At 41.0% G+C, this 23,707-nt stretch overlaps 1 protein-coding gene across 1 annotated transcript in view; it reads left to right on the plus strand.

Annotated features, from left to right (window-relative positions):
* Positions 1-23,707, plus strand: part of WWTR1 (WW domain containing transcription regulator 1) — a 143,551-nt gene that overhangs the window by 96,426 nt on the left and 23,418 nt on the right. Inside the window, exon 4 of the mRNA XM_017856553.1 lies at positions 20,718-20,920. Within this exon, the coding sequence (XP_017712042.1) occupies positions 20,718-20,920 (203 nt within the window). The remainder of the gene's footprint in view (positions 1-20,717; positions 20,921-23,707) is intronic.

Raw genomic sequence — 23,707 nt, forward strand, 5'->3', positions numbered from 1 at the left:
AGCCAGGATGGTCTTGATCTCCTGACCTCGTGATCCGCCCGTCTCGGCCTCCCAAAGTGCTGGGATTACAGGCTTGAGCCACCGCGCCCAGCCTCTTCTTTGATAAGAAATAATATGAGCCATGAAAAATTGTCTGATGCCACAATTTTCCTAAAAAAAAAAAAAAAAACAGTAGTATGCTAGGTGAATATTTTGGGAACCATACACAAAGATGTGTTAGTTATAATAGCGAGTAAACAAATGCCTGAAGTATGAAAATACATTTATTTATTTATTTATTTATTTATTTGTTTATTTATTTCCTGAGATGCAATCTTGGTCTGTTGCCCTGGCTGGAGTGCAGTGGTGTGATCTTGGCTCACTGCAACCTCCGTCTCCCAGGTTCAAGCCATCCTCCCAGCTTAGCCTCCCAAGTATCTGGAATTACAGGTGCCTACCACCACACCCAGCTAATTTTTCTACTTCTTAATAGAGACAGATTTTCACCACGTTGGCCAGGCTAGTCTCTAATACCTATCCTTAAGTGACCCGCCTCCCTCAGCTTCCCAAAGTAAGTGCTGGGATTACAGGCTTGAGCCACTGTACCTAGCCACAAATATATTTATGAGCACTGAAATAATGGATATAGACCATGTAGACACATGGAAAACTTTGTTATAACATTCTAATTTTATACAGCATGACAAATTGTTTATGCTATAATTATACTTCTATGTTTTGAAAACAAAATAAATTTTTTTGAAAACATATTGCTTAGATTCTTTTGAATCTATTTTTTTGAAAAATACATTGCTTAGATTCTTTGCATTTTTTTTACAAGACTAAGCTTCTTGAGGACAGGGACTTGATCTCCATTTGTGTATTTCTAGACCCAAGCAAAGCTCATTAGGCATCATAGGTGTACTCTTCTGTAGAATGAACAGTTACGTATTTTAAAATGTCAATAGTTATTATAGTTAGGCCTTTGAATTAAGGCTGATTCCCTCTATTTTCTCTGTAATGTGGTTATATTACTTTTATAATAGCCAAAAGGAGAAAAAAAAAAAAGAGGGAGAATAACAGAGGAGAACCTTGAGATGTTTATGGTGGAAGAGGAGAACAGTGTGTTGGAAAAAAGGCTCCAGGCCCCATGTGTATTATAGACAAAACCAAGAATGCTCAGGCCTCTGCAGTTGAGCAAGTCTGCCTGTGGCAAATAGATTATTCACTAGTCTCTAAGATCAGTATTTATCCAAGTGTGGTCCAGATCTACCACTAGCTGGATCGCTTGGGGCATTTGTTAAACATACACTGTTAGAATACAGTGGTTTGTTTGCTCCCAAAAGAACTATCCTGGGCTGCTGCTGGGAGGAATATGCCCTGGAAATTTCTGTGTCAGTAAATGTAGGGTGGAATCTGGAAAGGTATGCTGTTTTCAAGTGTTCAGATGACTCTGATCATCAGCCAGGTGTGGGAGCCACAACAGAATTGTGTATGTTAAGGCCAAGTGCAGTGTCTCACACCTGTAATGCCAGCACTTTGGGAGGCTGAGGTGGACAGATCACCCGAGGTCAGGAGTTTCAGACCAGCCTGGCCGACATGGCAAAACCCTGTCTCCACCAAAAAATACAAAAAAATTAGGCATATGTGGTGGCACACACCTGTAGTCCCAGCTACTGGGAGGCTCAGGAAGGAGGATCGCTTGAACCCGGGAGGTAGAGGTTGTAGTGAGCCAAGATGGAGCCACTGCACTTCACCCTGGGCGACAGAGCCAGACTCCGCCTCAAAGCAAAGTAAAACAAAAGAAAACAAAAAAAGAATTGTGTGTGTTAGCACAGTAATGGGAAAATGCCAGTATAAGAAAAATACAAGAACCTACTCAAACGTTCAGTCTTTAATTTATTTGAAAAGGACTTGGAGTATGCTCACCAAGTTTTAACTGGTTCTTTGTCTGAAATAGACATTTACTGTGGCATTGGCTTTTGCCATTTTGGTGCTTGGTGTTAGTGCACACACGAGCATTGTGTAAGTGAATGCTGAACCGGCTTCCCAGAGCATCCTGACCCCAAATATACCAACTAAACTTCAAAAATGAGGGGGAAAGTTATAGCTTGGGATTCTTGAAATGTATTGTTTAATTCACTGGGTAAATGTATAAGCCTGCTTCAGTTTTGCTTGCAGAGAGTGGGCCTGAGAATCAATCAGGCCTTCGTAGGCCCAAACCATGACGAATTCCAGAGAAGCACCCCACACCCTGGGGAAGAAGGAGTCCTTTTAGGAAGGTGAAAGCTAGGTCAAACTTGTTTTCTTTTTCAGTCCTTTCTTTGTTTGCGCCACATTAATTAATTAATTGTTAATGGAGTCTAATCTCTTCACCAAGCTGTAGACCTCTGTTGAGAGTTTTAAAAATAATTTTGACAGTTTTCATCCTGTTCACTGGCTGACTTCCAAAAGTTTGCCCTCAGGAGCTTCCTTGCTGTGGAGAATTTCACCCAGTTAAGGGTGAAAGGCAGGCAGTGGGATTCAGGGTGGTTTGTCATTCAGCCACTTGTTCCAAATTGATAAGTGCTGACTGATATTTTGACACTTCTCTTTGATCTTCTCTTTGGCGTCCCTGGTAATATTGCTCCCGCGTATGTGTAATCATCACCTCTCCCACCCAGGTACCAACTGATTGATTTCTTCTTCCTTTCTGGAAGTCTAAATTTATTCCCCGGGTGTTTTGCAGTTGCCAGTGGTCAAGAACAGCTGTTCCTCCATGCTTTACTCTGAATAGTTCTCCAGGATGAAGTCAGCAAAATAATATCATTTAAGGGAAGCCTCAGGAAAACAAAAGGCTTGATTGTCTTTCTCCTTAAGTGCTAAAAAGAAGATCACCCCTCCCCCTCTGTGTGTGTGTGTGTGTGTGTGTGTGTGTGTGTGTGTGTGTGTGCGTGCGTCTGTATTTTAAGGCAGGAAAAAATAAAGGTCCTAAACATTTTTGAAGCGGCAAGATTCAAAAATGTTATTTTTTTCCATATTATATAATTGCTATTTCGTCACTGTAGAAAATGTTGATTGGCAAAAAATGAGAAAATAAAAAGCCACTGTACCATTCAAAATGACACTAGCATGTTTTCATATATTTTCTTGACTGTCTTCAATGCAAACATAAAAATAGTTGGAAACTCCTCTGTATTCTTTTTTGTAGCTTATTTTAATATACCATGAGCATCTTCCCATTTCAGTAATTTTTTTTTTTTTGAGACAGAGTCTCGCTCTGTTTCCCAGGCTGGAATGCAGTGGCATGACTTCAGCTCACTGCAATCTCTGCCTCACTGGTTCAAGCGATTCTCCTGCCTCAGCCTCCCGAGTAGCTGGGACTACAGGCACACGCCACCACACCACGCCACGCTAATTTTTGTATTTTTAGTGGAGACAGGATTTCACCATGTTGGCGAGGCTGGTCTTGGACTCCTGACCTCAGGTGATCCGCCCGCCTCGGCCTCCCAAAGTGCTGGGATTACAGGTGAGAGCAACTGCGCCTGGCCAGTAAATATTTTTCTATAATATTTTTTGATGAGTTGTTTTAATTAGAAAAGTAACACACTAATATGGCAAAAAATCCAAATAGTTCCAAAGGGTATTTATGAAAAATTAAGTCTCCTTCCCACCATGACCCCCAGCCCTTTTCTCCTCTCCAGGGGAACACTACTACCAGCTTCCTGAGCATTCTTCTAGATGTGCACTACATACACATGCGTGCTTGGGCATGTACAGTATGTCTTTCTAAAACTTAACATATCTTAGAGAGCCTTCCAAATTAGTACTTACAGATTTGTTCATTCTTTGTCAGCAGTATGTCATGTTCCACTCCACTGAGGTACCATACTTTGTTTAACCAGTCCTGTGTGCTGGATATTTAGTTTATTTTCTGGTTGGTCACTATTATTAAACAATGCCACAGTGTGCATCCTTGGACATAAATCCTTGTGCCATGTGCTGTTTATGTATAGGATAATTTTGCAGAAGTGGAATTCCTGGATCAAAGAGTATGTACATTTACAGTTTTTAAAACTGTTGTTCCATTTCTTTCCAAAAAGGTATACCAATAGACACCCCTGCCAATAAAGTGTGTTTCCTTCCCCATACCCTGGCCAATAATATCTATGATCAAACTTATAGCCTTTACTATTCTGATAGCTACAAACTAGATTCTCATTATCTTCATTTTTTTTTAACTTATGAATTGACTTGGACATATTTCTTTTGTTCATAAACCATCACATCATGTTAATGGCTGCAATAGTCCTTGTGTGAATTTATTAAACCAATAATGCCATAATTTATTTAACCAGTTCTTCCATTGAGAGACATGTAGGTTGATTATATTTTTTATCATTATAAATGATGTTTCAATACATTTTCTTGCACATACATTTTTGTGCCCACCTTTAATTTCCTCACTTTTCCAGTTTCTTTGGAATGTTTCTGAATAAAGTATAAAAATTTCTTTAAAAATACAATTTTGACATGGTTTGCTTTATCAAACTAAGAAACTGTCTAAAGATCCTGGAGCAGGGGATTTTGGGAGGTGTTACTGTCTTTTAAAAAATAATGTAACACCACAAAAGTGTATTTTAACCAGCCACCTAGCTTTCCCACTAACTCTGTTTTCAGCTTGTATATCCATATGTTTTTGACTAAGCCATAAATGGAAGTTTTGTTGGAAGTTATTTTGCTTCCCAGTACATGTCATGCATTTCATTCCATATTATTTTCGTCCTTTTCCTTTTCAGTATTATATTTCTCAGACACCAGTGAAGAGTGAGTTGTGAGTTTTGGATTTTGCCAAGACTTAAATATTTGCAGAGCTGGAAAGAAATAAAGTTAAAAAAAATTAATGTGGCTGATTTAGTCTTGGTTCACAAGACCTTCATTTAGCTGCTTCAAAGCTCACACTTCAAATGTCAAGAAAAATATTCTCTTAATTTCTCCCATATCAACTGCTGCAATGGCTGAATTAATTAGAATGGAACTATAATTTCTCTCCAAATGGAATCGGATCATCCCATCCTAACAAAACAAATGCTCAGGGAGGCTCCAAGCTGAAGGTTTCTGGACACCTTCCCTACATCGTATCTGCCTGGGACACTGCAGTCTAGGGCTGCCCCTCAGGAGACTTCTCTTCTGGGATCCTCAGCATGTCTTCTTTGCTTGTGCTTTCTCCTCTCCTCTGTGTCTCCTCTAGTTTTAAGTGCACATTATATTTTTTCTGCAATTTGAGGGAATCTCAGGGTCGAAACTATGATATATTAAAATCAGATGGCTTTGGTTGAGGCATTCCTTATTTCATATGTTTGCATTCACTGGTGCCTTCTCCGTCCTCTACCCTTAGCTTGCTCATTTTTCCTCCTATCAAGAAGACCAAAATGGAACAATGTCTTTAGCTCTGACCCTGGGATGTAAAGACCTTTCACAACAGATCTCAAGCTTGACAGTCAACTCTCTTGGTGTCTCAGGTCTTTCCCAGGAAAACCTGCAATTTCCTATTCTGGGTGTCTGGTCCTCAGGGGCAGCTACCCAGGGGTGTTTCTTCTGAAAGACGTTCCCAACCAGTCTGTTGGGGTAGCTCTCTGTCCTGTCTTCCTCTCTATGTTTTAAAATTAGAATTTTTTAAATAACAGTTGGGGTTGGGGATAGAGGTGGGAGGCTGGAAGGAACTACGAGTATGAAGTATCAGAATTATGTAGCACAGATTACAGCTGGGATTCTGTTCCATCCAAATTCCAATCAGTTATCAAAGCATTGTTTAATAGGAGTTTCCTCAAAGATCAACACTGCCACAGAACAATGGCCCATACATAACACAGTTACTCTGGTCCCTGCTGGACTGAGAATTCTCAGTCTCCAGGAAGTTTGGGGTATGTATAGAGAAGTTTTATTTTTTAAAATGTCAGTATTTATTTTGAAAGAATTGTTAACTTACAGAAGAGTTTCAAGTTTAGTCTAAGGAATTCCCATATACCTTTTCCCCAGATCTGCCTTTGTTAATTGTTCTATTATAAACGTAGCCACAGTTGCATCTATCTATCTGTCTGTCTATCTATCTGTCTATCTATCTATCTATCTATCTATCTATCTATATTTTTTCCTGAACCATTTGAGACAAAGTTGGAGACATCATTCTGCTTTACCCAGAAATACTTATATTCTCTCAAAAGACATTTTCTTTTTTTTTTTTTTTGGAGACGGAGTCTCGCTCTGTCGCCCAGGCTGGAGTGCAGTGGCCGGATCTCAGCTCACTGCAAGCTCCACCTCCCGGGTTTATGCCATTCTCCTGCCTCAGCCTCCCGAGTAGCTGGGACTACAGGCACCCGCCACCTCGCCCGGTTTTTTTTTTTTTTTTTTTTTTTTTTTTGTATTTTTTAGTAGAGACAGGGTGAAGTGTTAGCCAGGATGGTCTCGATCTCCTGACCTCGTGATCCACCCATCTCGGCCTCCCAAAGTGCTGGGATTACAGGCTTGAGCCACCGCGCCCGGCCTGTACATTTTCTTATATAAGCACAGTATAGGTATCAAAATCAGGAAATTTAACATTGATACAATACTATTATCTAATAGCCCAGATTTGAAATGTCTTCAGTTGTCCCAGTGATGTCCTTTGTGACTATTTTTGTTTCTGGCCCAGGATGTGACTGAGGATCTCACATTGCATTTAGTTGTCTTGTCTCCATAATCTCTTCTAATTTGCAACAAGTCTTCGGTCCTTTTGTTCTGGACCTTGACATTTTTGAGGAATATATAGGCCAGTTATTTTGTGAATCGTTTTTAAATTTGGATGTGTCCAGCGTTTCTTCATGATTTTGGTTTGGGTTATACATTTTTGGCAGGAATACCATGGAAGTGATGTTGTGTTCTTCTCATTGAATCATATCAGGAGGCACACGATTTGTCCCACTATAGGTGACATTAGCTTTGATCACTTGGTGGAGGTAGAGTCGTGGAAGGTGGGATGGGGGCAGCACAGTGTGCTTGTGCCAGATGGCTCCTCTAATGAGTATCTTCTGTAAAGCTAATGAAATCTGTGGAAAGGCTCTTTGGTCTACCAGGTCTCTATAAGGTATGTCCTAAAATCATGTAAACTCTTCCCCTTGGGATGACTAACAAGTAAAATTTCCAACCTGCTCAGTTAAGCTTCACAGAACATTATTTATTTGATATATAATATATCTGTGCAGCTATATACACACACCTAGGTTTTTAAAAAAATTTATTTACAAAAGGTAGGGCTATGTTAATTAGAGTCACAAGCAGTTGACTGTCTCAGTGTGACTCAAGACCACAAAAAAACCCATTTCTCCTTCACTTTATCCTGAGTCCTGGGGTTGAGACCTAGACCAGCAGGTGTACTGCTTGGGGCCCATTCACAGGTTACAAGTTTCTCATTGAGGGCAGTCTGTGACTGACACACAGGTAGTTTTAAAATGAAATTATGATGCTTCCATTCATTTGTTCCCTACTCTTGCATCTTATAAAACATGTAATTCTTTTTTTTTTTTTTTTTTTTTTTTGAGATGGAGCCTTGGTCTGTTGCCCAGGTTGGAGTGCAATGGCGTGATCTCAGCTCACTGCAACATCCACCACCCTGGTTCAAGTGATTCTCATGCTTCAGCCTCCCCAATAGCTGAGACTACAGGCATACACCACCACGCTTGGCTAATTTTTGTATTTTTAGTAGAGATGGGGTTTCACCATGTTGGCCAGGCTGGTCTTGAACTCTTGACCTCAGTGATCCTCACACCTCAGCCTCCCAAAGTGTTGGGATTACAGGGGTGAGCCACTGTGCCCGGCCAAAACATGTAATTCAAAAGGATAAAAATAAGTAATTGAATTAAGTTGGGGTAAAGAAGGACTGTGGCTGAGAAAAAAATAAAGCCAGGGAAAAAATGCATACCATGGGGCCTTGTGTGGTTGCTAGAGGTACCTACAGATTTGGCTGTGAGATTCCTGGGGTGTTGTAAAGAAGATAATGTGCTCTGTTATAGGAGTCAGATCATTCAAGAGATAAAGGCTTTCATGGTATTGAAGAGAAATGTAGTTTTTCTAGATACAGAGATGTAAGAGGGAGTTCTCCTGTACTTTCCCATAAGTCATCTAGACTCTGTGATCTAGGGGACAATGTCCTTAAGAAAAAAAATCCAATAGTGGCCGGGCACGGTGGCTCACACCTGTAATCCCAGCACTTTGGGAGGCCGAGGCAGGCGGGTCATCTGAGGTCAGGCATTCGAGATCAGCCTGGCCAACATGGTGAAACCCCGTCTCTATTAAAAATACAAAAAGTAGCTGGGCGTGGTGGTGGGCACCTGTAATCTCAACTACTCGGGAGGCTAAGGCAGGAGAATTGCTTGAATTGGGGAGGCAGAGGTTGCAGTGAGCTGAGACCATGCCATTGCACTCCAGCCTGGGTGACAGAGTGAAACTCTGTCTCAAAAAAAATAAAAAATAAAAATAAAAATCCAGTAGTGAACACTAGGAATTTTATGGGAGAGGTTTTCTACAGTCTTTTTAAATACTGGGTGGTGGCATGATCTCAGAGCACCAGCCAGTGTTCACAGAAGACCAAAATGAGTGTATACTACATATGCATTTTGATTCAAAGATAACATTTAGAAAATTTAGAGTTGTAATTTTTTTGTTGTGTGTTTTGTTTTCATTTTTAAGAAGGAAGCTCCTTTTGACACATCTTCTCAAATAAAATTTAGAGCTACAGGCTTTTATTTTGTTTTGCTTGGGATCAGAATCTCCTCTTTGTAAGTGTTTAAAAGCAGAGCTGCTTTGGTGTCTCTCTGTTCCCCCATCCCTGCCCCAAACCTTATTCCTTTCCTTCCCAAAGATCCTGAACCACTTTACAGGGCTGAGAGACAACAAACTGACAGGCATTGATCCCAAGGAGTGGCCTCTTTCCTTCATGGTTTGTTTGTTTGTTTGTTTTTGAGACAGAGTCTCACTCTGTCTCAGGCTGGAATGCAGTGGCGCAATCTCTGCTCACCGCAACCTCTGCCACCCGGGTTCAAGCAGTTCTCCCGCCTCAGCCTCCTGAGTAGCTGGGACTACAGGCGCCCGCCACCACACCCGGCTAATTTTTGTAATTTTAGTAGAGATGGGGTTTCACTATGTTGGCAAGGCTGGACTGGAACTCCTGACCTTGTGATTTGCCCACCTCAGCCTCCCAAAGTGCTGGGATTACAGGCGTGAGCCCCTGCACCTGGCCTCCTTCACGCTTTTTAACTTCACTGTGTGCCCCCAGAGCTTCTTCGTCTCTGGATTTCTTCAGAATTTTAAATTTTACCATAGAGTATGAAATAATCTAGCAGTTTCCCATGCAGTCCAAGCAGTCAGCTGGAAGGAGATTTCTATCAGTCTGTTATAGAGGCCAACCACAGTGCTCACCACAGGCAAGAGGCCCCAAGGGACCTGGTCCCAGCCCCTCACCCTCTGCTCCTCAGCCACATGGGCTGCTCTGATTTTGCACAAGTACTCCAAGCTCACAGTTTCCACCTTAGGATCTTTGTACTTGTCCCCTACCCTGATTTCCATACTTCATTCAGATTTAGAGCACACATCACTGCTTCACAGAGGCCTTTCTTAACTTCCCTGCCTAAAATAGCTCCACATTTGTTTGTTCAAATCCCTTATCACTAAAATTATTCTATACATTTGTTATAGCCTGTCTTTTCACTAGACTGTAATCTCCTATAGGGCAGGGACCTTGCTGTCTTGCTCATCATCGTATCTCTACTTCCGAGAAACAAGAGGAATGAATAGCTAGGTAAACCATAGATCATTGGAAAGAAAAAAATCATCGATAGTTTTATAAGCCAAACACCACCACTATTAATATTCTAATACTTTTCATTTCAAAGGTAATTAACTTTTTTGGGGTTACTAGAAATCCTATAAGATATGGGTACAGTCCTCAACGAAATGCATATATATACAAATTTCCAAAATTTGGCACTTACTTCTACCAGATTTCCTAATCCTGTTACCCCTGGTTAAAATCTTGTTTTGTTTTTTTTTCCTGAGTGGTCCTGGCCCAATGCAAAGCACCTAAACCAAACTATTGTTTTTGCTAATTTGATTGCTGAAAAAAGGCTCTTTCTTTAATTTGCATTTGTGTGATTCCTTATGAAGTTGATAATTTGCCATATTTTATTACTAATTGCATGTTCTTTTTTATGAATCGTTGAAGTCTTTTGACTGCCTCTTGGAATCTTAGTATCCGTTACATGCTCTCCATAATAAAGATGTTTACTAAAGGGGCATGCTATTAAAAAACACATGCACACATTAAAAACTAGCAACTCATACTGGCAACTTTTCCTCCGTTCCTTGTGGAACACAGCTGTGGATTCGTTTTCTCTTAGCTTGGGCTGCCATACTTTGCACCTGGAGTAGTTTTAAAATGATTCAGGAAAGCTAACCAATAAAAAGCTACAATAAACTCTCTACTGACTAATGAAAAATAAATGCATGAATCAGAGTTTCCATTTCCTGCTGGATAAAAGTATACCTATTGTCTGAAGATAATAAAACAGTTTTAGTTGTACTGCTATTGCCCAACCATGGAATTATATTCAAAATTATAAGGAAAACTTTGTGAAGCAGCAAAGTGAAGCACTAAATTTCCTCTTTTCCACAGGCTAGACAATTGTTTTTCTATATTCACTAACTCCACAGAGGTGCTTCGTGCCACAGACCACTTGTGATAAATCTTGAGATATCCCTGCAATCAAATAGAGTCAGAGTAGTGCATTCTGATGCCGCTTTAGGTGGAAGAAAGATGATTTCTTTGCAGTAAAAAGGATCCAGAAGAAATCAGCGTGCCAGAAAGCTGTGATTTTTTTTTCCCCTAGTCTTCCCTGGATATATTATAATGATCAGAACTAATGTCTGAATCCTGTAAATGCCAATAAAATATACATTTGGGGTAATGCAGTTATTATGAAAATATAAAAGCCAGTGTTACAGGCATTTCAATTTTTACACCTGAAAAAGCAGAGTTGCCTAGATACTTGCACACTGGTTTGTGGACTACATTACTGTTTGGATGGGCAGACAGGATAGCAAGGAGGAAAATCATTTCCTAGTGCTAAAAATTCAGGGTTTCCTGTGAAGTAAACGAAGCTTGGGTTACAAGTCTAAAACTAGACAAGTTTGGGGCATCTGGAGAACTGAAGGCCCATCTGGCAAGCTTTGGGGTACCTGGAAGTGGTTTTAAGGCTTGAAACAGTCAAGCTGGGAAAGTGTGGCTGAATGAACATATATTCCAGAGCTCTGTGCCTTATCAACTGAGCCGGCTGAGAAATTTCCCTGCAGTTATTCTCACCCAGAATTGGAATAAAGGGCTCAGTGTGAAGTTGGGATAGTACAACTTCTCGGTTTAATACTTTACAGATTTTTGGAACCAAATGCACCCTGAAGTGAAAAGCTGCTTTTTTTTTTTTTTTTTTTTTGCTGACCTTGTTGGATGGCTAGTACTGTTTCTGGGAAATAAGAGAAACAAGCGGCTCATTGTTGGCAGGAGCTGAGAGAGACACAAGGAGGGCGAGAGACGCGTCTGCAGCCCTTTTTTTCCCCTTCATTGTGTGGTGACTGAGTCAAGGCTGGACTGTGGCTGGGTTTTTCTTCCTACCTCTGTAGACATATGTTTTCCATCAGACAGGGCTGCGTGACACCTGACGTTGGCCAGTTCACATGAGTTAAGCCATGGACGGCCCATAAACAGAGGAAAAGACCCGCAGCTGCACCCAGACACTCTTGATGCTGAAATGTTTTTTAAAGCTTGGTGTGGCTGAGTCTGCACATGCATCAGAAACGATTTACACCTGCATGTTTTGGCTTGCTTCTTTGAGTTGTGTATCATTATCCCCCCAAAGCCGCTATGCCAGAAGGTCTAACGTTGGCTGATGGCAGCACCTCTCCTTTCCATATATATAAGTCTTTCTAAATTATGAAATGTGAGTTTTCAAAGTTTATTTGATTTTTGTCTTTTTTGTTTTTTGTTTCTGGAGGATTGAAAAACAAAGTGCTCTACCATTTCTATAAAGTGAGATCACACAAATGGTGTCATCAAAACATGCGATTCACGTTGATCCCATCATTTTAAAGTAAATCAGTTAATTAAAATAGTCTGCTTTAGACTTTTTCGTGAAATAGGGAAAAGGAAACACTACTTGGACTTTTCACCAAATTTAACTTATCATGTATATTTTGATGACTGTGAAAAAGGATTGGGCAGTGATTGGTGATCCGTGCAGCTAATGCCAGCTGCAGCATTCTAGCAGGCGTTCTGGGCTTCCTAGGTTTGTCGCAGCCTGTTCCTGAGATCTGTGCTGAGGCATTTAATCTTCCAATATTCCTCATCTCTAAAATAAGTGAATTAATCTAAATCATTGGTTTTAAAATCTATCCCAGAGGTCCATGCTAAAATCTCAGGGGGATGTGAGCAGAAGCTAACCTTAGTTAGTGTTCAGTTTCCAAAAGCTGGGCCCTGTTCAATGTGTTTTAAACATTTGTTTAAAGTTTCATCATGACACTTGAGAAGTGCCTGAAGGGAAAGCAGAGTGAAAGCACAACCAAGAGAATTTCGAGAAGACAGTCAAAGGTGCCAATGTTTAAGTGCTCATTTCCTCAGCTGATGAAAGAACCCTGGGACATAAGGATAGCCTCTGCTTCGAGCCATATACTTGGCTCTGGAGAAGGATTCTACTACTAAAGAAAAGTTTGAGAACCATTGGTCTAAATGGACTAAGACACTTCTATCCTGAATTTCTATGGTGATAGCACAAAGTCGGGTAAATACATGGCCCTCACCTGTAATGAGTGCTGTGGGGAAAGTGATGGGTTTGTAAATTATGAGTGAAACTCAAAATGAAATGGGGCTAAGCAGGGAACTATGCTTTAGAAGTAAGAGGAAGCAACAACTAGAATGTGGTACTCTTTAAATATTCCCATATGAAACTCTAGGGGTAAGGGTTAAAATGCATCCTCAAGAGAAGAAGAATTACAGGTGGGGTATTTCCATTTTTTTCTGAGTTGTCATCTTGATTATGTTTCTACTTGAAATTTAAAAAGCCTATGATGATCATTTTCCTATAAATGGAACTGATATTTTGTTACCAATTTCTAACCCCCCTTAACCTTACTTTAGGAAGAATGTATTTAGTGCCTACTCTGTGCCTTAATCAGATTTGAAATACACTAAAATTATTTTTGTTCCATTTTTGCAAGAAAGGAAGATCCATATCATTGTGATTGGTCCCGAGGGGTAGCAGGAGACTTGGCTCCTTCCCAGATCTTCTTTATAAAGAGCACAAGTCCAGGAATATGAGAGTTAGTTCAAATCACAGGAAGAGAATAGTTCAATGTTTCTTAAAAGAGCTTCATTTCAGGTGTATGGCTCAACCAGGAGTCCAACAGGAAAGGTTTTCCTGACTTTCACACTTAACCAAGTGCATGTTTATGGGTGATATAATGCAGTCATATATCATATATATGACATAATAAGCAGTGCTTGATTTCCTTTGAAAATTACAGAGAAAATAAATATGTAATATTCCCATTCCGATTATCATGTAATATGGATACGAAAGGACAACCACCTACTTATAATCCAGGGAGGACGCACTGACAGCTAATCTGGACAGCCTGACAGTTCTGAATAATGAATGGTCATTTTGTAGTGGCACCTCGTTCTCTTTTTAAGGGAAGGCATTAGGGTGGAAATAGGAAATTTGAGTTCTGCTGCCCTGAGTTAGCCCTAGGTCTGTGGCCAGCCACAGGCCTAGAGTGACAAACTATCCCATTTGCCTGGGACTTCCCCAGATTTAGCACTGTGACCTGTGTCCTGGGAAACCCCTCGGTCTCAGGCAAGCCAGGATAATTGCTCATCCTCTGTGACAGAGAAGACAGAGAATGAGGTGATTGTAAAGCTTTGCATTCTAACTTTTGGAAGCTCTTATGCTCCCCTCTCATGTTGGGTTTAGGTTCCTGGAAAGTGTTTCTGATGAAGTTTCTATGAACTTGCTCAAATATCAAACTGAATTAAACCCTTGTTCCAAGGAGGAAGTTTCCCAGATGCCATATCAAGTGCATTACCCAGTGTGTGTCTTTGAATGCTGCATATTTACCTATTTTGAAGAGACTGCATTCAGGTTTTAAAAACAACGTCAGCCTCTACCTGTTCTACTCTCTCTCTTTTTTTTTTCCTTTCGAGATGGAGTTTCGCTCTTGCTGCCCAGGCTGGAGAGCAATGGCATGGTCTCAGCTCAGTGCAACCTCCTGCCTCCCGGGTTCAAGCGATTCTCCTGCCACAGACTCCCGAGTAGCTGGGATTAAAGGCATGCGCCAGCACGCCCAGCTAAATTCACCTCAAAGTGCCAAGAGTAGAGATACCTCCACTGAAAAGTTTGTTGTCAAAAGGAGAGAGGAGGGAGATGCAACAAGAAACACATACTAGCCTAAGATACTCATTTTCACTTTCCAAGACTCACATGTGAACTGGGGAGAAGGATTTGAAGGGAGTCAAGTAATTGCTGCGTCTTGTTAGGGCTTAGGTGTGACTTCTAGCCACTGGGCGCCAGCTGTTCTTTCCATGATCCACTCAGAGCCAGCCCCTTGCAGGCCTGTCTGCTACGGTTTTCGTACTTGAGCTTACCCTTATGGTTTTGTTTTCTTCACTTGGCATTGTATATGTGTATATGTGTAACTAAACCCTATTTTAAAAATGAGGGAAGCAAGCCCAGGACATAGAAGAGCAAGCCACTGAAACCCGCTGAGGCCAAAAAGACGTTTGTGAAACATTCCAGGAGGCGCTCTGGGCAGCCTCTGATTCACTGGCCTCCCTCATCGTCTGCAGCTCCTGGCTTAGGGAAGCGGCCAAAAGCACTTTCTCTATGAGCTGTGGCTCTCTGTTTCCTGGTGTTGCAAAAGGCAAAAGTTCAGGATTGAAGCCTTTACCTTTTCCATGTTTGCTTCTTATACAGCAAATCTTGTGCTGGCTTAGAATTGAGTTCAGGGAACTTCCTCGCCTTGAACACACACTTAGAGCTTTGTAGAAATGACCCAAGTGTATCCTTGTCGCAGGCAGCACTCACCAGAGGGTCATGTCCAACATGAATAACCCCCACCACCTCCCCATTCCCGTGTTGACCGTTTGCTTCACCAAGGACACAGTCATTGAATTGTATCTCAGATGCCTTGGCATGCGTGGTTTTTGTTTTGTTTTGTTTTTTGTTTTTGTTTTTGGTTATGTTTTCCTTTATAATGAATAATACCAATTAAGTGTTTCTGGTCACAAATCTGCAGAGCATGGTTTTATCAATTTCCTGACACAGAAGAGAAAGCGAATTATTCCAAAAGAAAAAAAAAAAAAAAAAAAAAAAAGGAAAAGGAGATGAAAACAATGAAAAGAAAAGATAAATGGGAATCTAAATTTAAATTCTGACTCTCTTGGAAGGAAAACAGAAAAGATGTCCCTGCTTTAGCTTTGATGCATTCCTGCTTCGATGGAGAAATCTTCTGTTTGGGTTACTCCTTTCTGTGGGGACTGGCAACAGTCTAGAGCTGACGAGGTCTTTAGCCTTTTTGAGGCAGTTTGTGGCAGTCTGCCCTAATCCGGCTTGGCCTCAGATACTGCATTTGGAATACTCTGACTTTTCTTTTCTTTTTTTTAAGACGGAGTTTCGCTCTTGTTGCCCAGGCTGGAGTGCAATGGCGTGATCTCGGGTGATTGCAACCTTCACCTCCCGGGTTCAAGCCATTCTGCAGCCTCAGCCCCCCGAGTAGCTGGGATTACAGGCACCCGCCAACACACCCAGCTTATTTTTTGTATTTTTAGTAGAGACGGGGTTTTACTACGTTGGCCAGGCTGGTCTCGAATTCCTGACCTCAGGCGATCCATCCGCCTCGGCCTCCCAAAGTGCTGGGATTACAGGCAGAAGCGACCTCACTTAGCTCTTTTTTTTTTTTTAATGGAACTATTGTTCTCTCCCTAAAATGTTCTAGAATATTATCCCAAGGAGTATTTTGTTCATCACAAATTTAGATGTTTTGCCTTCCCATGCTCTGCTGAGGACTCTGTTTCTCTTTTTCTCTGCCTCAGGCCTCCTCTGCCCCCAATATCAAAAGCAGTGGTTTTAAAGAATCTCAACCACCGGTGAAGCTCATTAGCTCCAGTGTCAATGATGGTTCAGTATGGTTTGAAATTAAACAACTAGAGGAAGCAGAGAGGCAAGTTGAATCGTGGGTTCCTCAGTTGAGTCAAGTCATCTGGCTTCTAGGATACTGACCAGTTTTATGACCTTGATAAAATTCACTTTCTCTGAGTTTTGGTTTCCTCATCTCCATAAGGAGAGGTTGCACCAAGCAGAGTCTCAGCTTTGACAGTCTTGATTATAGTCTAAGCTGTATTTGTTGTTTTTCAGATAATTTGGGGCTTCTTTCTTTCACTCTACCAAGAAAATCTTGAGTTTGATGCTGCTTATATGGCCATGTTTTGTTTTATGCTTTTAATTTTATTTTCACTTATGTTTTACATTAAAAGATAAATTCATGTAGGAAAACTTAAAATAGTACAGAAAAGGAGAAGGAAGATCTCCCATCCCTGGTACCCGGTTTCTTCTGCAGAGGTGCTCGCTGTAGCCAGTCTCAGGTGTATCCTTCTGTGGAGATTTGCTGCACATGCATAATATGCCCCACCTTTTCTAACTGCAGATAGTAACATGCTTATAGATACAGTTGTGTCCTTTGGGTTTTTCCCCTTCTGGATGATCTCTAAGAAACTTTGGAATCATCACACAGAGTTTCTCTAAATGGATGGACCATATCTCCCACTGATGGACATTAAGATCATTTTTAATCTTTTACAATTATAAACAATACTGTTTTGAATATCCTTGTACAAACTGCTCTGTTGGTATGTGCTTTACTTTGAAAACAAAGCTATCATCTAAGTTCCACTCTTTTCCAGACTCTACAGTTAATAATGAGAGATGTTTAGTCTGAAAGATCAAATCTAAATTAAGTGGAAGAAATCAATGTCTCCACCATTACTTCTTGCCAATGTCTCATGTAGGGGCAAGTGTTTTGAAGACTCCCATAGGTATGGCTTGGGAAGAGCTCTTCTCCAAGTCTGAAACTTCCCCAGATTAGGACTCAGATATTAATAAAATCTACTGAGCAATATCTGGTTGCTATGTGGCTTTGAGTAACACAGTACATTGCTTGTGAGTACACCCAATGCAGCATTTTGTATACCGACAAGGGCAGTCTACCTAAGTGACTGATGATAGTCCTACTAGAATTTGTTACATCAGTAAGTTACCAGGCCTGAGTCAGTTTTAAAATTTTTCAAAGTATCTAAAAGTCATAAAAATTAACATAGGGCTGGGCGTGGTGGCTCATGCCTGTAATCCCAGCACTTTGGGAGGCTGAGGCAGGTGGATCACTTGAGGCCAGGAGTTGGAGACCACCCTGCCAACACGGCAAAATCCTGTCTCTACTAAAAATACAAAAGTTAGTGGGGCAGGGTGGCACACGACTGTAATCTCAGCGCCTCGGGAGGCTGAGACAGGAGAATCTCTTGAACCTGGGAGGCAGAGGTTGCAGTGAGCCAAGATGGCACCACTGCACTCCAGCCTGGGTGATAGAGTGACACTCTGTCTCAAAACAACAGCAGCAGCAGCAACAACAACAACAACAACAACAACAACAACAACATAAGGTTAACAACCTGTGCCTTTGAAGCCTTTTTTTCCTAACCTGGGGATTTCTGATACCAGAACTACTGGGCATCTTTTTTGTCTTTAGTAGATGTATCAGATACTACCATATTAAATATAACTACGAGTAAGAACATACTTTTATAGAAGGCTCAGAAATGGCTGTTCCTTGAAATAATTATCATTCTTCCATCTGTGCCTCTCTTCCCTGGATGACATAGGTTTCAAGAATTAAACCCTTCTGGATGTCTGGATTTTGTCTTACTTGAATCTGTACTTAAGAGAACTTTTCCCCTGTGACACCATCTGTGCACAATCCTTTACCTCCCACCCCAGGCCTTCAAGTAGAAGTTGTAATTATACTATAACAAGCTCTAGAAGTGAAATACTCATTTCAGGTTTTTCAGCATCAATCATGACTGTGTTTTTTCTCTTGTTCTTAATCTAAGAGTGTAAGAAATGCCCAGCTGGTTTTATTCATTCATCAGATCGTTCCCTGAGCTTTCCCTGTGTACCTGGGATTGGGCCAGGAGGTGAGAATCCTTGGTGGCGGGCTTAATTCTAAAGAGGGAAACCTAACTGTCTAGGCAATATATGCTGACATCTTCCCTTTTACTAGCATGTTACTGGGCCCAGAGTTGTAAATCTATCCAGGCTCTCCTCGAACCCTCCCTCTTAGTAACGCAAGCAACATTTGGGTCCCTATTTTGATGGCCTGCTATGTGTGTGGTGCTTTCCTGCAAACAATTGAAAGCAGATCGTCTTTACAGGGTTGCTCTGAGGCTTCAGCAATCGTTACTTTTCTTCAGTCTCAGATGCGACAGAAGGTGGCTAAGCACAGTTGGACGGGGTACAAGAGGATCTCGATTTTGGTCTTGGCTCTACTTGCCACTAACCAGGGCACATCCCTTAACCTTTCTGGGTTATAGTCCCTATTCCATAAAATAAGGGGATGGACTAGATAATCTCCCAGGTTCCTTATGTAGCCTAACAGTTTCACATTCCATAAGCCACACATAAAAATCTCATTTCTTCATACCTCCCTTCCACCAGCCCATTAGTTCTCATGAAGGCAGGAGCTACTTTTCCAAGTTTAAGCCCAGTGTACGACACACAGCAGGAATTGCAATAACAATTTCAGTGAGTGTATGAATAAAAAAAGAATGTTTTTATCCCACCCTCACCTCCATCCTAGAGAAATTTCTGCCATTGAATTCTTCCTCAAAGAAGTCTATTCTTCTCTAGAAAAGCGCTCAGTGTTGCATTGTCTTTCAAATACTTATATATTATTATATATATATATGTTGTTGCAAATATACACATATATTATACATTTAATACATACATTTAATATATCGAGGTTCCAGCTACTTAAATTCATTTAAGGAAATTTACTTGTAAATCATATTTCTACATAATATCCATAGCAAACTGAAGATTAAAAATATTTAACTTAAGCCACCAGATGTGGTGGCTTCCACCTGCAATTCCAGACTTTGGGAGGCCAAGGTGAGAGGATTGCTTGAGCCCAGGAGTTCAAGACCAGCCTAGGCAACATAGTGAGTCTCATCTCTATGTTTAAAACATGCACATATATATGAAATATTATAAAAATATACATATATTATTAAGTGTTTTAAAGTTAGTGATACCAAATATAGCAAAACTTGAGAATTTTTTTCTCAGAAATGAAGTGAGTATATAAAATTGTACCTTCTTGTCTTTGATGTTGACCTAGGAGGAAATAGACTGAAAAGCATGGTTTTCTTCATTACATGACATTGCCCAGCAGAAGTTAAGCAAATTTGACTGGTAAACAATTTTGAGAAAACTAGCACTTTTAAAATGCATTTTGTAGAAATACCAATTATAAAATTTGTTTAAGGATTTTAAAATTATTTTGTAAAGTGAAGTTCTTTTTTTTTTTTTTTTTTTTTGAGACAGAGTCTCGCTTTGTCACCAGGCTGGAGTGCAGTGGCGCGATCTCAGCTCACTGCAACCTCCGCCTCCCGGGTTCAAGTGATTCTCCTACCTTTGTCTCCTGAGTAGCTGGGACTACAGATATGCATCATCATGTCTGGCTAATTTTTTTGTATTTTAGTAGAGGCGGAGTTTCACCATGTTGGCCAGGATGGTCTCCATCTCCTGACTTTGTGATCCGCCCGCCTTGGCCTCCCAAAGTGCTGGGATTACAGGCGTGAGCCATTGCTCCTGGCCGTAAAGTGAAGTTGTATATGCTGTATGGTTGTTAAATGCAGATAAATAAAAAATTTTTAAAAAATTTAAAATATTTCTCATGTCTTTATCCAGGCACAACATGTTTAGCATTTCTGTGTAATTTTTTTCTCACTAATTTCTCCCTTTGAAGAAACAAACATTTTTTTCTCAATCAGATATTTGTTCCTGAGTTTAGCTCATAGCTCAGGCTTCCTTGTGGCATGCTTTTCAAACAAAGGATTAATGAAGTCCCCCTTATATGTCAGCTCCTGATCTAGGTGCTTTGTGGTACATGTTGCTTATCAATTCACTGGTTCGTGTACCAAAGATCACATGCCTTCCTTACCTCTGCCATAAACACACAGATGCACTGAAAAAGTATACACGTGCATGCACACACACACACACAGATGATCTGGTGAAATTATCTCATAAGTTGTGATAACCTTTGTGGAATTTGCTTTAGACCACTATGTTCTATGTAAGGCTTAAAGTGTACTCTAGACAGGGAAGTGTGAAATGAGATTTTAACAGAAACAAAAGCCGAGACTAGATGAGTCAGGATTGGGGCCAGTATTCGAGCCTCCATGAATTGAATTAAGGTAATAATTACTTAAACAGTAATGGTTAACAGGAAAGTACTTTGGAAGGAATCTCAGGAATCTATACTCCAAAGCACAAAACATTCTGATGGTCTATTTTTGATAAGGTATTGTGGGCCCTGGTCATTAATCTGTATGTTCTTCCCTCCTGCAGTGATGAATCACCAACACCAGCAGCAGATGGCCCCCAGTACCCTGAGCCAGCAGAACCACCCCACTCAGAACCCACCCGCAGGGCTCATGAGTATGCCCAATGCGCTGACCACTCAGCAGCAGCAGCAGCAGAAACTGCGGCTTCAGAGAATCCAGATGGAGAGAGAAAGGATTCGAATGCGCCAAGAGGAGCTCATGAGGCAGGTATGGCCTTCCATGGTGTCTGGTGGAGGCTCCCTGGCCTTGGTGCCAAAGCTGATGGATAGGTAGCTGCTCACCTTCAGGGTAATGCTTCTAGAGAAAAAGAGAGAATAGGGCTCCAAGCCCTACTCCAAGCCTCTTGATTAGAATCTAGTTTCTTCTCTCAGTGTTCTGCCTGCATTTTCAGAATCAAGTTTAAGAGTACAAGGATGAGCTGTATTAGCATGGCTGCCTTTGACTTCCACTGCTAGTCTTTAGGAGGAGAGAAAGGAGAAAGTAGAGAGACAAGAGTCTGCTGTTGTGTAACAAATTATTCCAAAATGTAGTTGCTTACATAGCCATTTCGTTATATCACACAATTTTGTGGGTCAGAATTTAGAAGGGGCTCACCTGGGGCTATTCTTCTGCTCTACATGGCATTGACTGAGGTCATTTAGTGGTATTCAACTGGTAGGTGGGTTGGTCTGCCTAGTTCACGACGGCTTTACCTAAGTGGGTGGCATGATGGTGAGGATTGCTGGAAGACTGGGCTTAGCTGGAACAAAAGCCTGGGATCTATGGTGTGGCGATCTCAGAGTAGTGGTACTTATTACACAGCAGCTTGGGTTTTCAAGAAAAAGCATTCTAAGAGACAGGAAGTAGAAGTTGCCAATTTTGTGGGGCCTGGCTCTGGAAATGATCATGGAGTCGCTTTTGCCATACTCTTTTGGTCAAAGTAGTCACAGAGAACTACCCTAGATTCAAGCAGATAGTGGAGTGGATGTTCCTCGAAAAAAATGACAAAGAATCTTGGTCCACCACAGAGCATGAAAAAGAGGGAAGCTGAAGGGAGAATGAGAAGGGAAAGTGGTTTGTATATGGACTCCAACAGAGTGCTCTGATTGATGCCTGGGCAGCAATCAGGCACTTTTGTGCCATACTCCATTCATTCACTTTTTATTCCGTCACTCAGGAGTATGTTACCATGTGCCCTCTGTGGGTCAGGCTCAGTGCTGTACTTCAAAAACGATTACAAGAGAATCCCTAAAAGAACCCACAGTTCTCTCCCTGTTTCAGTGGCTTGGTCTATGGAAGAGCAGAATTCTTTCTTCTATGTTGCTAAACTAATATAACCCATGTCTGCAGGTCTCATACTTTTTTTCTGGCTACATTTTGGGGAGAAAAGCTTCAGTTTATTGTTTTAACTTTGCAGACTTTGTTCTGTGACTCACATGAAGCAAGATACTGAATAACTTCCTTTTGCTACTTTAGAGAAATCAGAGAAATACGTAGTTTTAACGTTCCAGAGAACTTTCTTGGAGCAAAGGACTGAGCGTGTTAGAGTAAACGCTGTTTTTTCAAAGCTACATTTGATGCTTTCAAAAATGCACATTGACTTCCATAAATGAATAATGTATTTCTCATCAAATAAATTCCGGGATATAAGAAATCTATATTTTGTGAGGTTTAAAATGCATGGTAAATTAAAATCATTTCTCAGATATAGTCTTTGAAAATGAGGAAAATGAATATAAATTGTGCTTCATTGTTCAGCTGAACTTTCCTCCAAATTTGAGACATACAACTTAATAATTAGGTAACTACAGTTGTCTCTTTTACCCTGAGGATTTATGTTTGAACTTTCACGGTTATTTCAGGCTAACGGTTGTTTATACTGATTTTAGATATATAGTGTCATGTTTCTTGATGAGAAATAATTATATTATTAATGGTTTTCTGTCTTTGAATAATAATTTTATTTGGAATAATTTTTCTATTTTATAATGTAGGGTAAACAGTATTCCAACAGCATTTTATACATTCTCAGTTTTATACTTAAATGAGCTTTAGTGAGTTTTTTCTTTTCTACACAAAGATGTGACCATTCTACAAAGAATGACTTGCTTCTCTGTTTTTGCGGGTGTGTTTCTCTTTCTCTTGCTTCCCCTCCTTCTTTCCCACAGAAAGTATTTCTGAAAAGGAGTGGGAAAAGTGGCCCAAATTGTTTCCTTTATTCTAGCTGTAGGTGCCTTTGAACCAGGATGTAGTACTGATGGTTCATATTACAGAAATGCCAACCAAGTTCCTTAAATGCTGATCCTTGGAGGCTGTGGAAAGCGGGGCGTTGTGCTGCATTTTAGTGAGCAATTGCAGTGTATATGAAGCAGGAGAAAAGGTTGTCCAGATTTGCTCACAGAGGCTCACGTATTTCAGCCTTTACTCTGTGTGTGTGTGTGTGTGTGTGTGTGTGTGTGTGTTTGTAGTTAGGAGGAGATGGAATGGTGGAGTGGATGGTTCTGGTGTTCTGATGCCTTTTTTTTTTTTTTGAGACGGAGTCTCGCTCTGTCACCCAGGCTGGAGTGCTGTGGCCAGATCTCAGCTCACTGCAAGCTCCGCCTCCCGGGTTCACGCCATTCTCCTGCCTCAGCCTCCCGGGTAGCTGGGACTACAGGCACCAGCCACCTCACCCGGCTAGCTTTTGTATTTTCAGTAGAGACGGGGTTTCACCGTGTTAGCCAGGATGGTCTCGATCTCCTGACCTCGTGATCCGCCCGTCTCGGCCTCCCAAAGTGCTGGGATTACAGGCTTGAGCCACCGCGCCCGGCCTCTGATGCCTTTTTATTTTTGTTATGGTGTACAGGAAAAGGTCTAAATAGACTTTTTAATCATGACAGATTTCTTCCCCATGCAGAAGCAGCATGCTCCTGATTGTCAAAGATATGATTTAAGACCATATAATTAATGGCATTGGAGTGTTCTATAATAGTTTTCTGGGGCATTTGCCAGGATGCCTGATTATTCAATATTCAG

The sequence above is a fragment of the Rhinopithecus bieti genome, unplaced genomic scaffold, assembly GCF_001698545.2.
Source record: "Rhinopithecus bieti isolate Rb0 unplaced genomic scaffold, ASM169854v2 scaffold_42565, whole genome shotgun sequence".
NCBI lineage: Eukaryota > Metazoa > Chordata > Mammalia > Primates > Cercopithecidae > Rhinopithecus > Rhinopithecus bieti.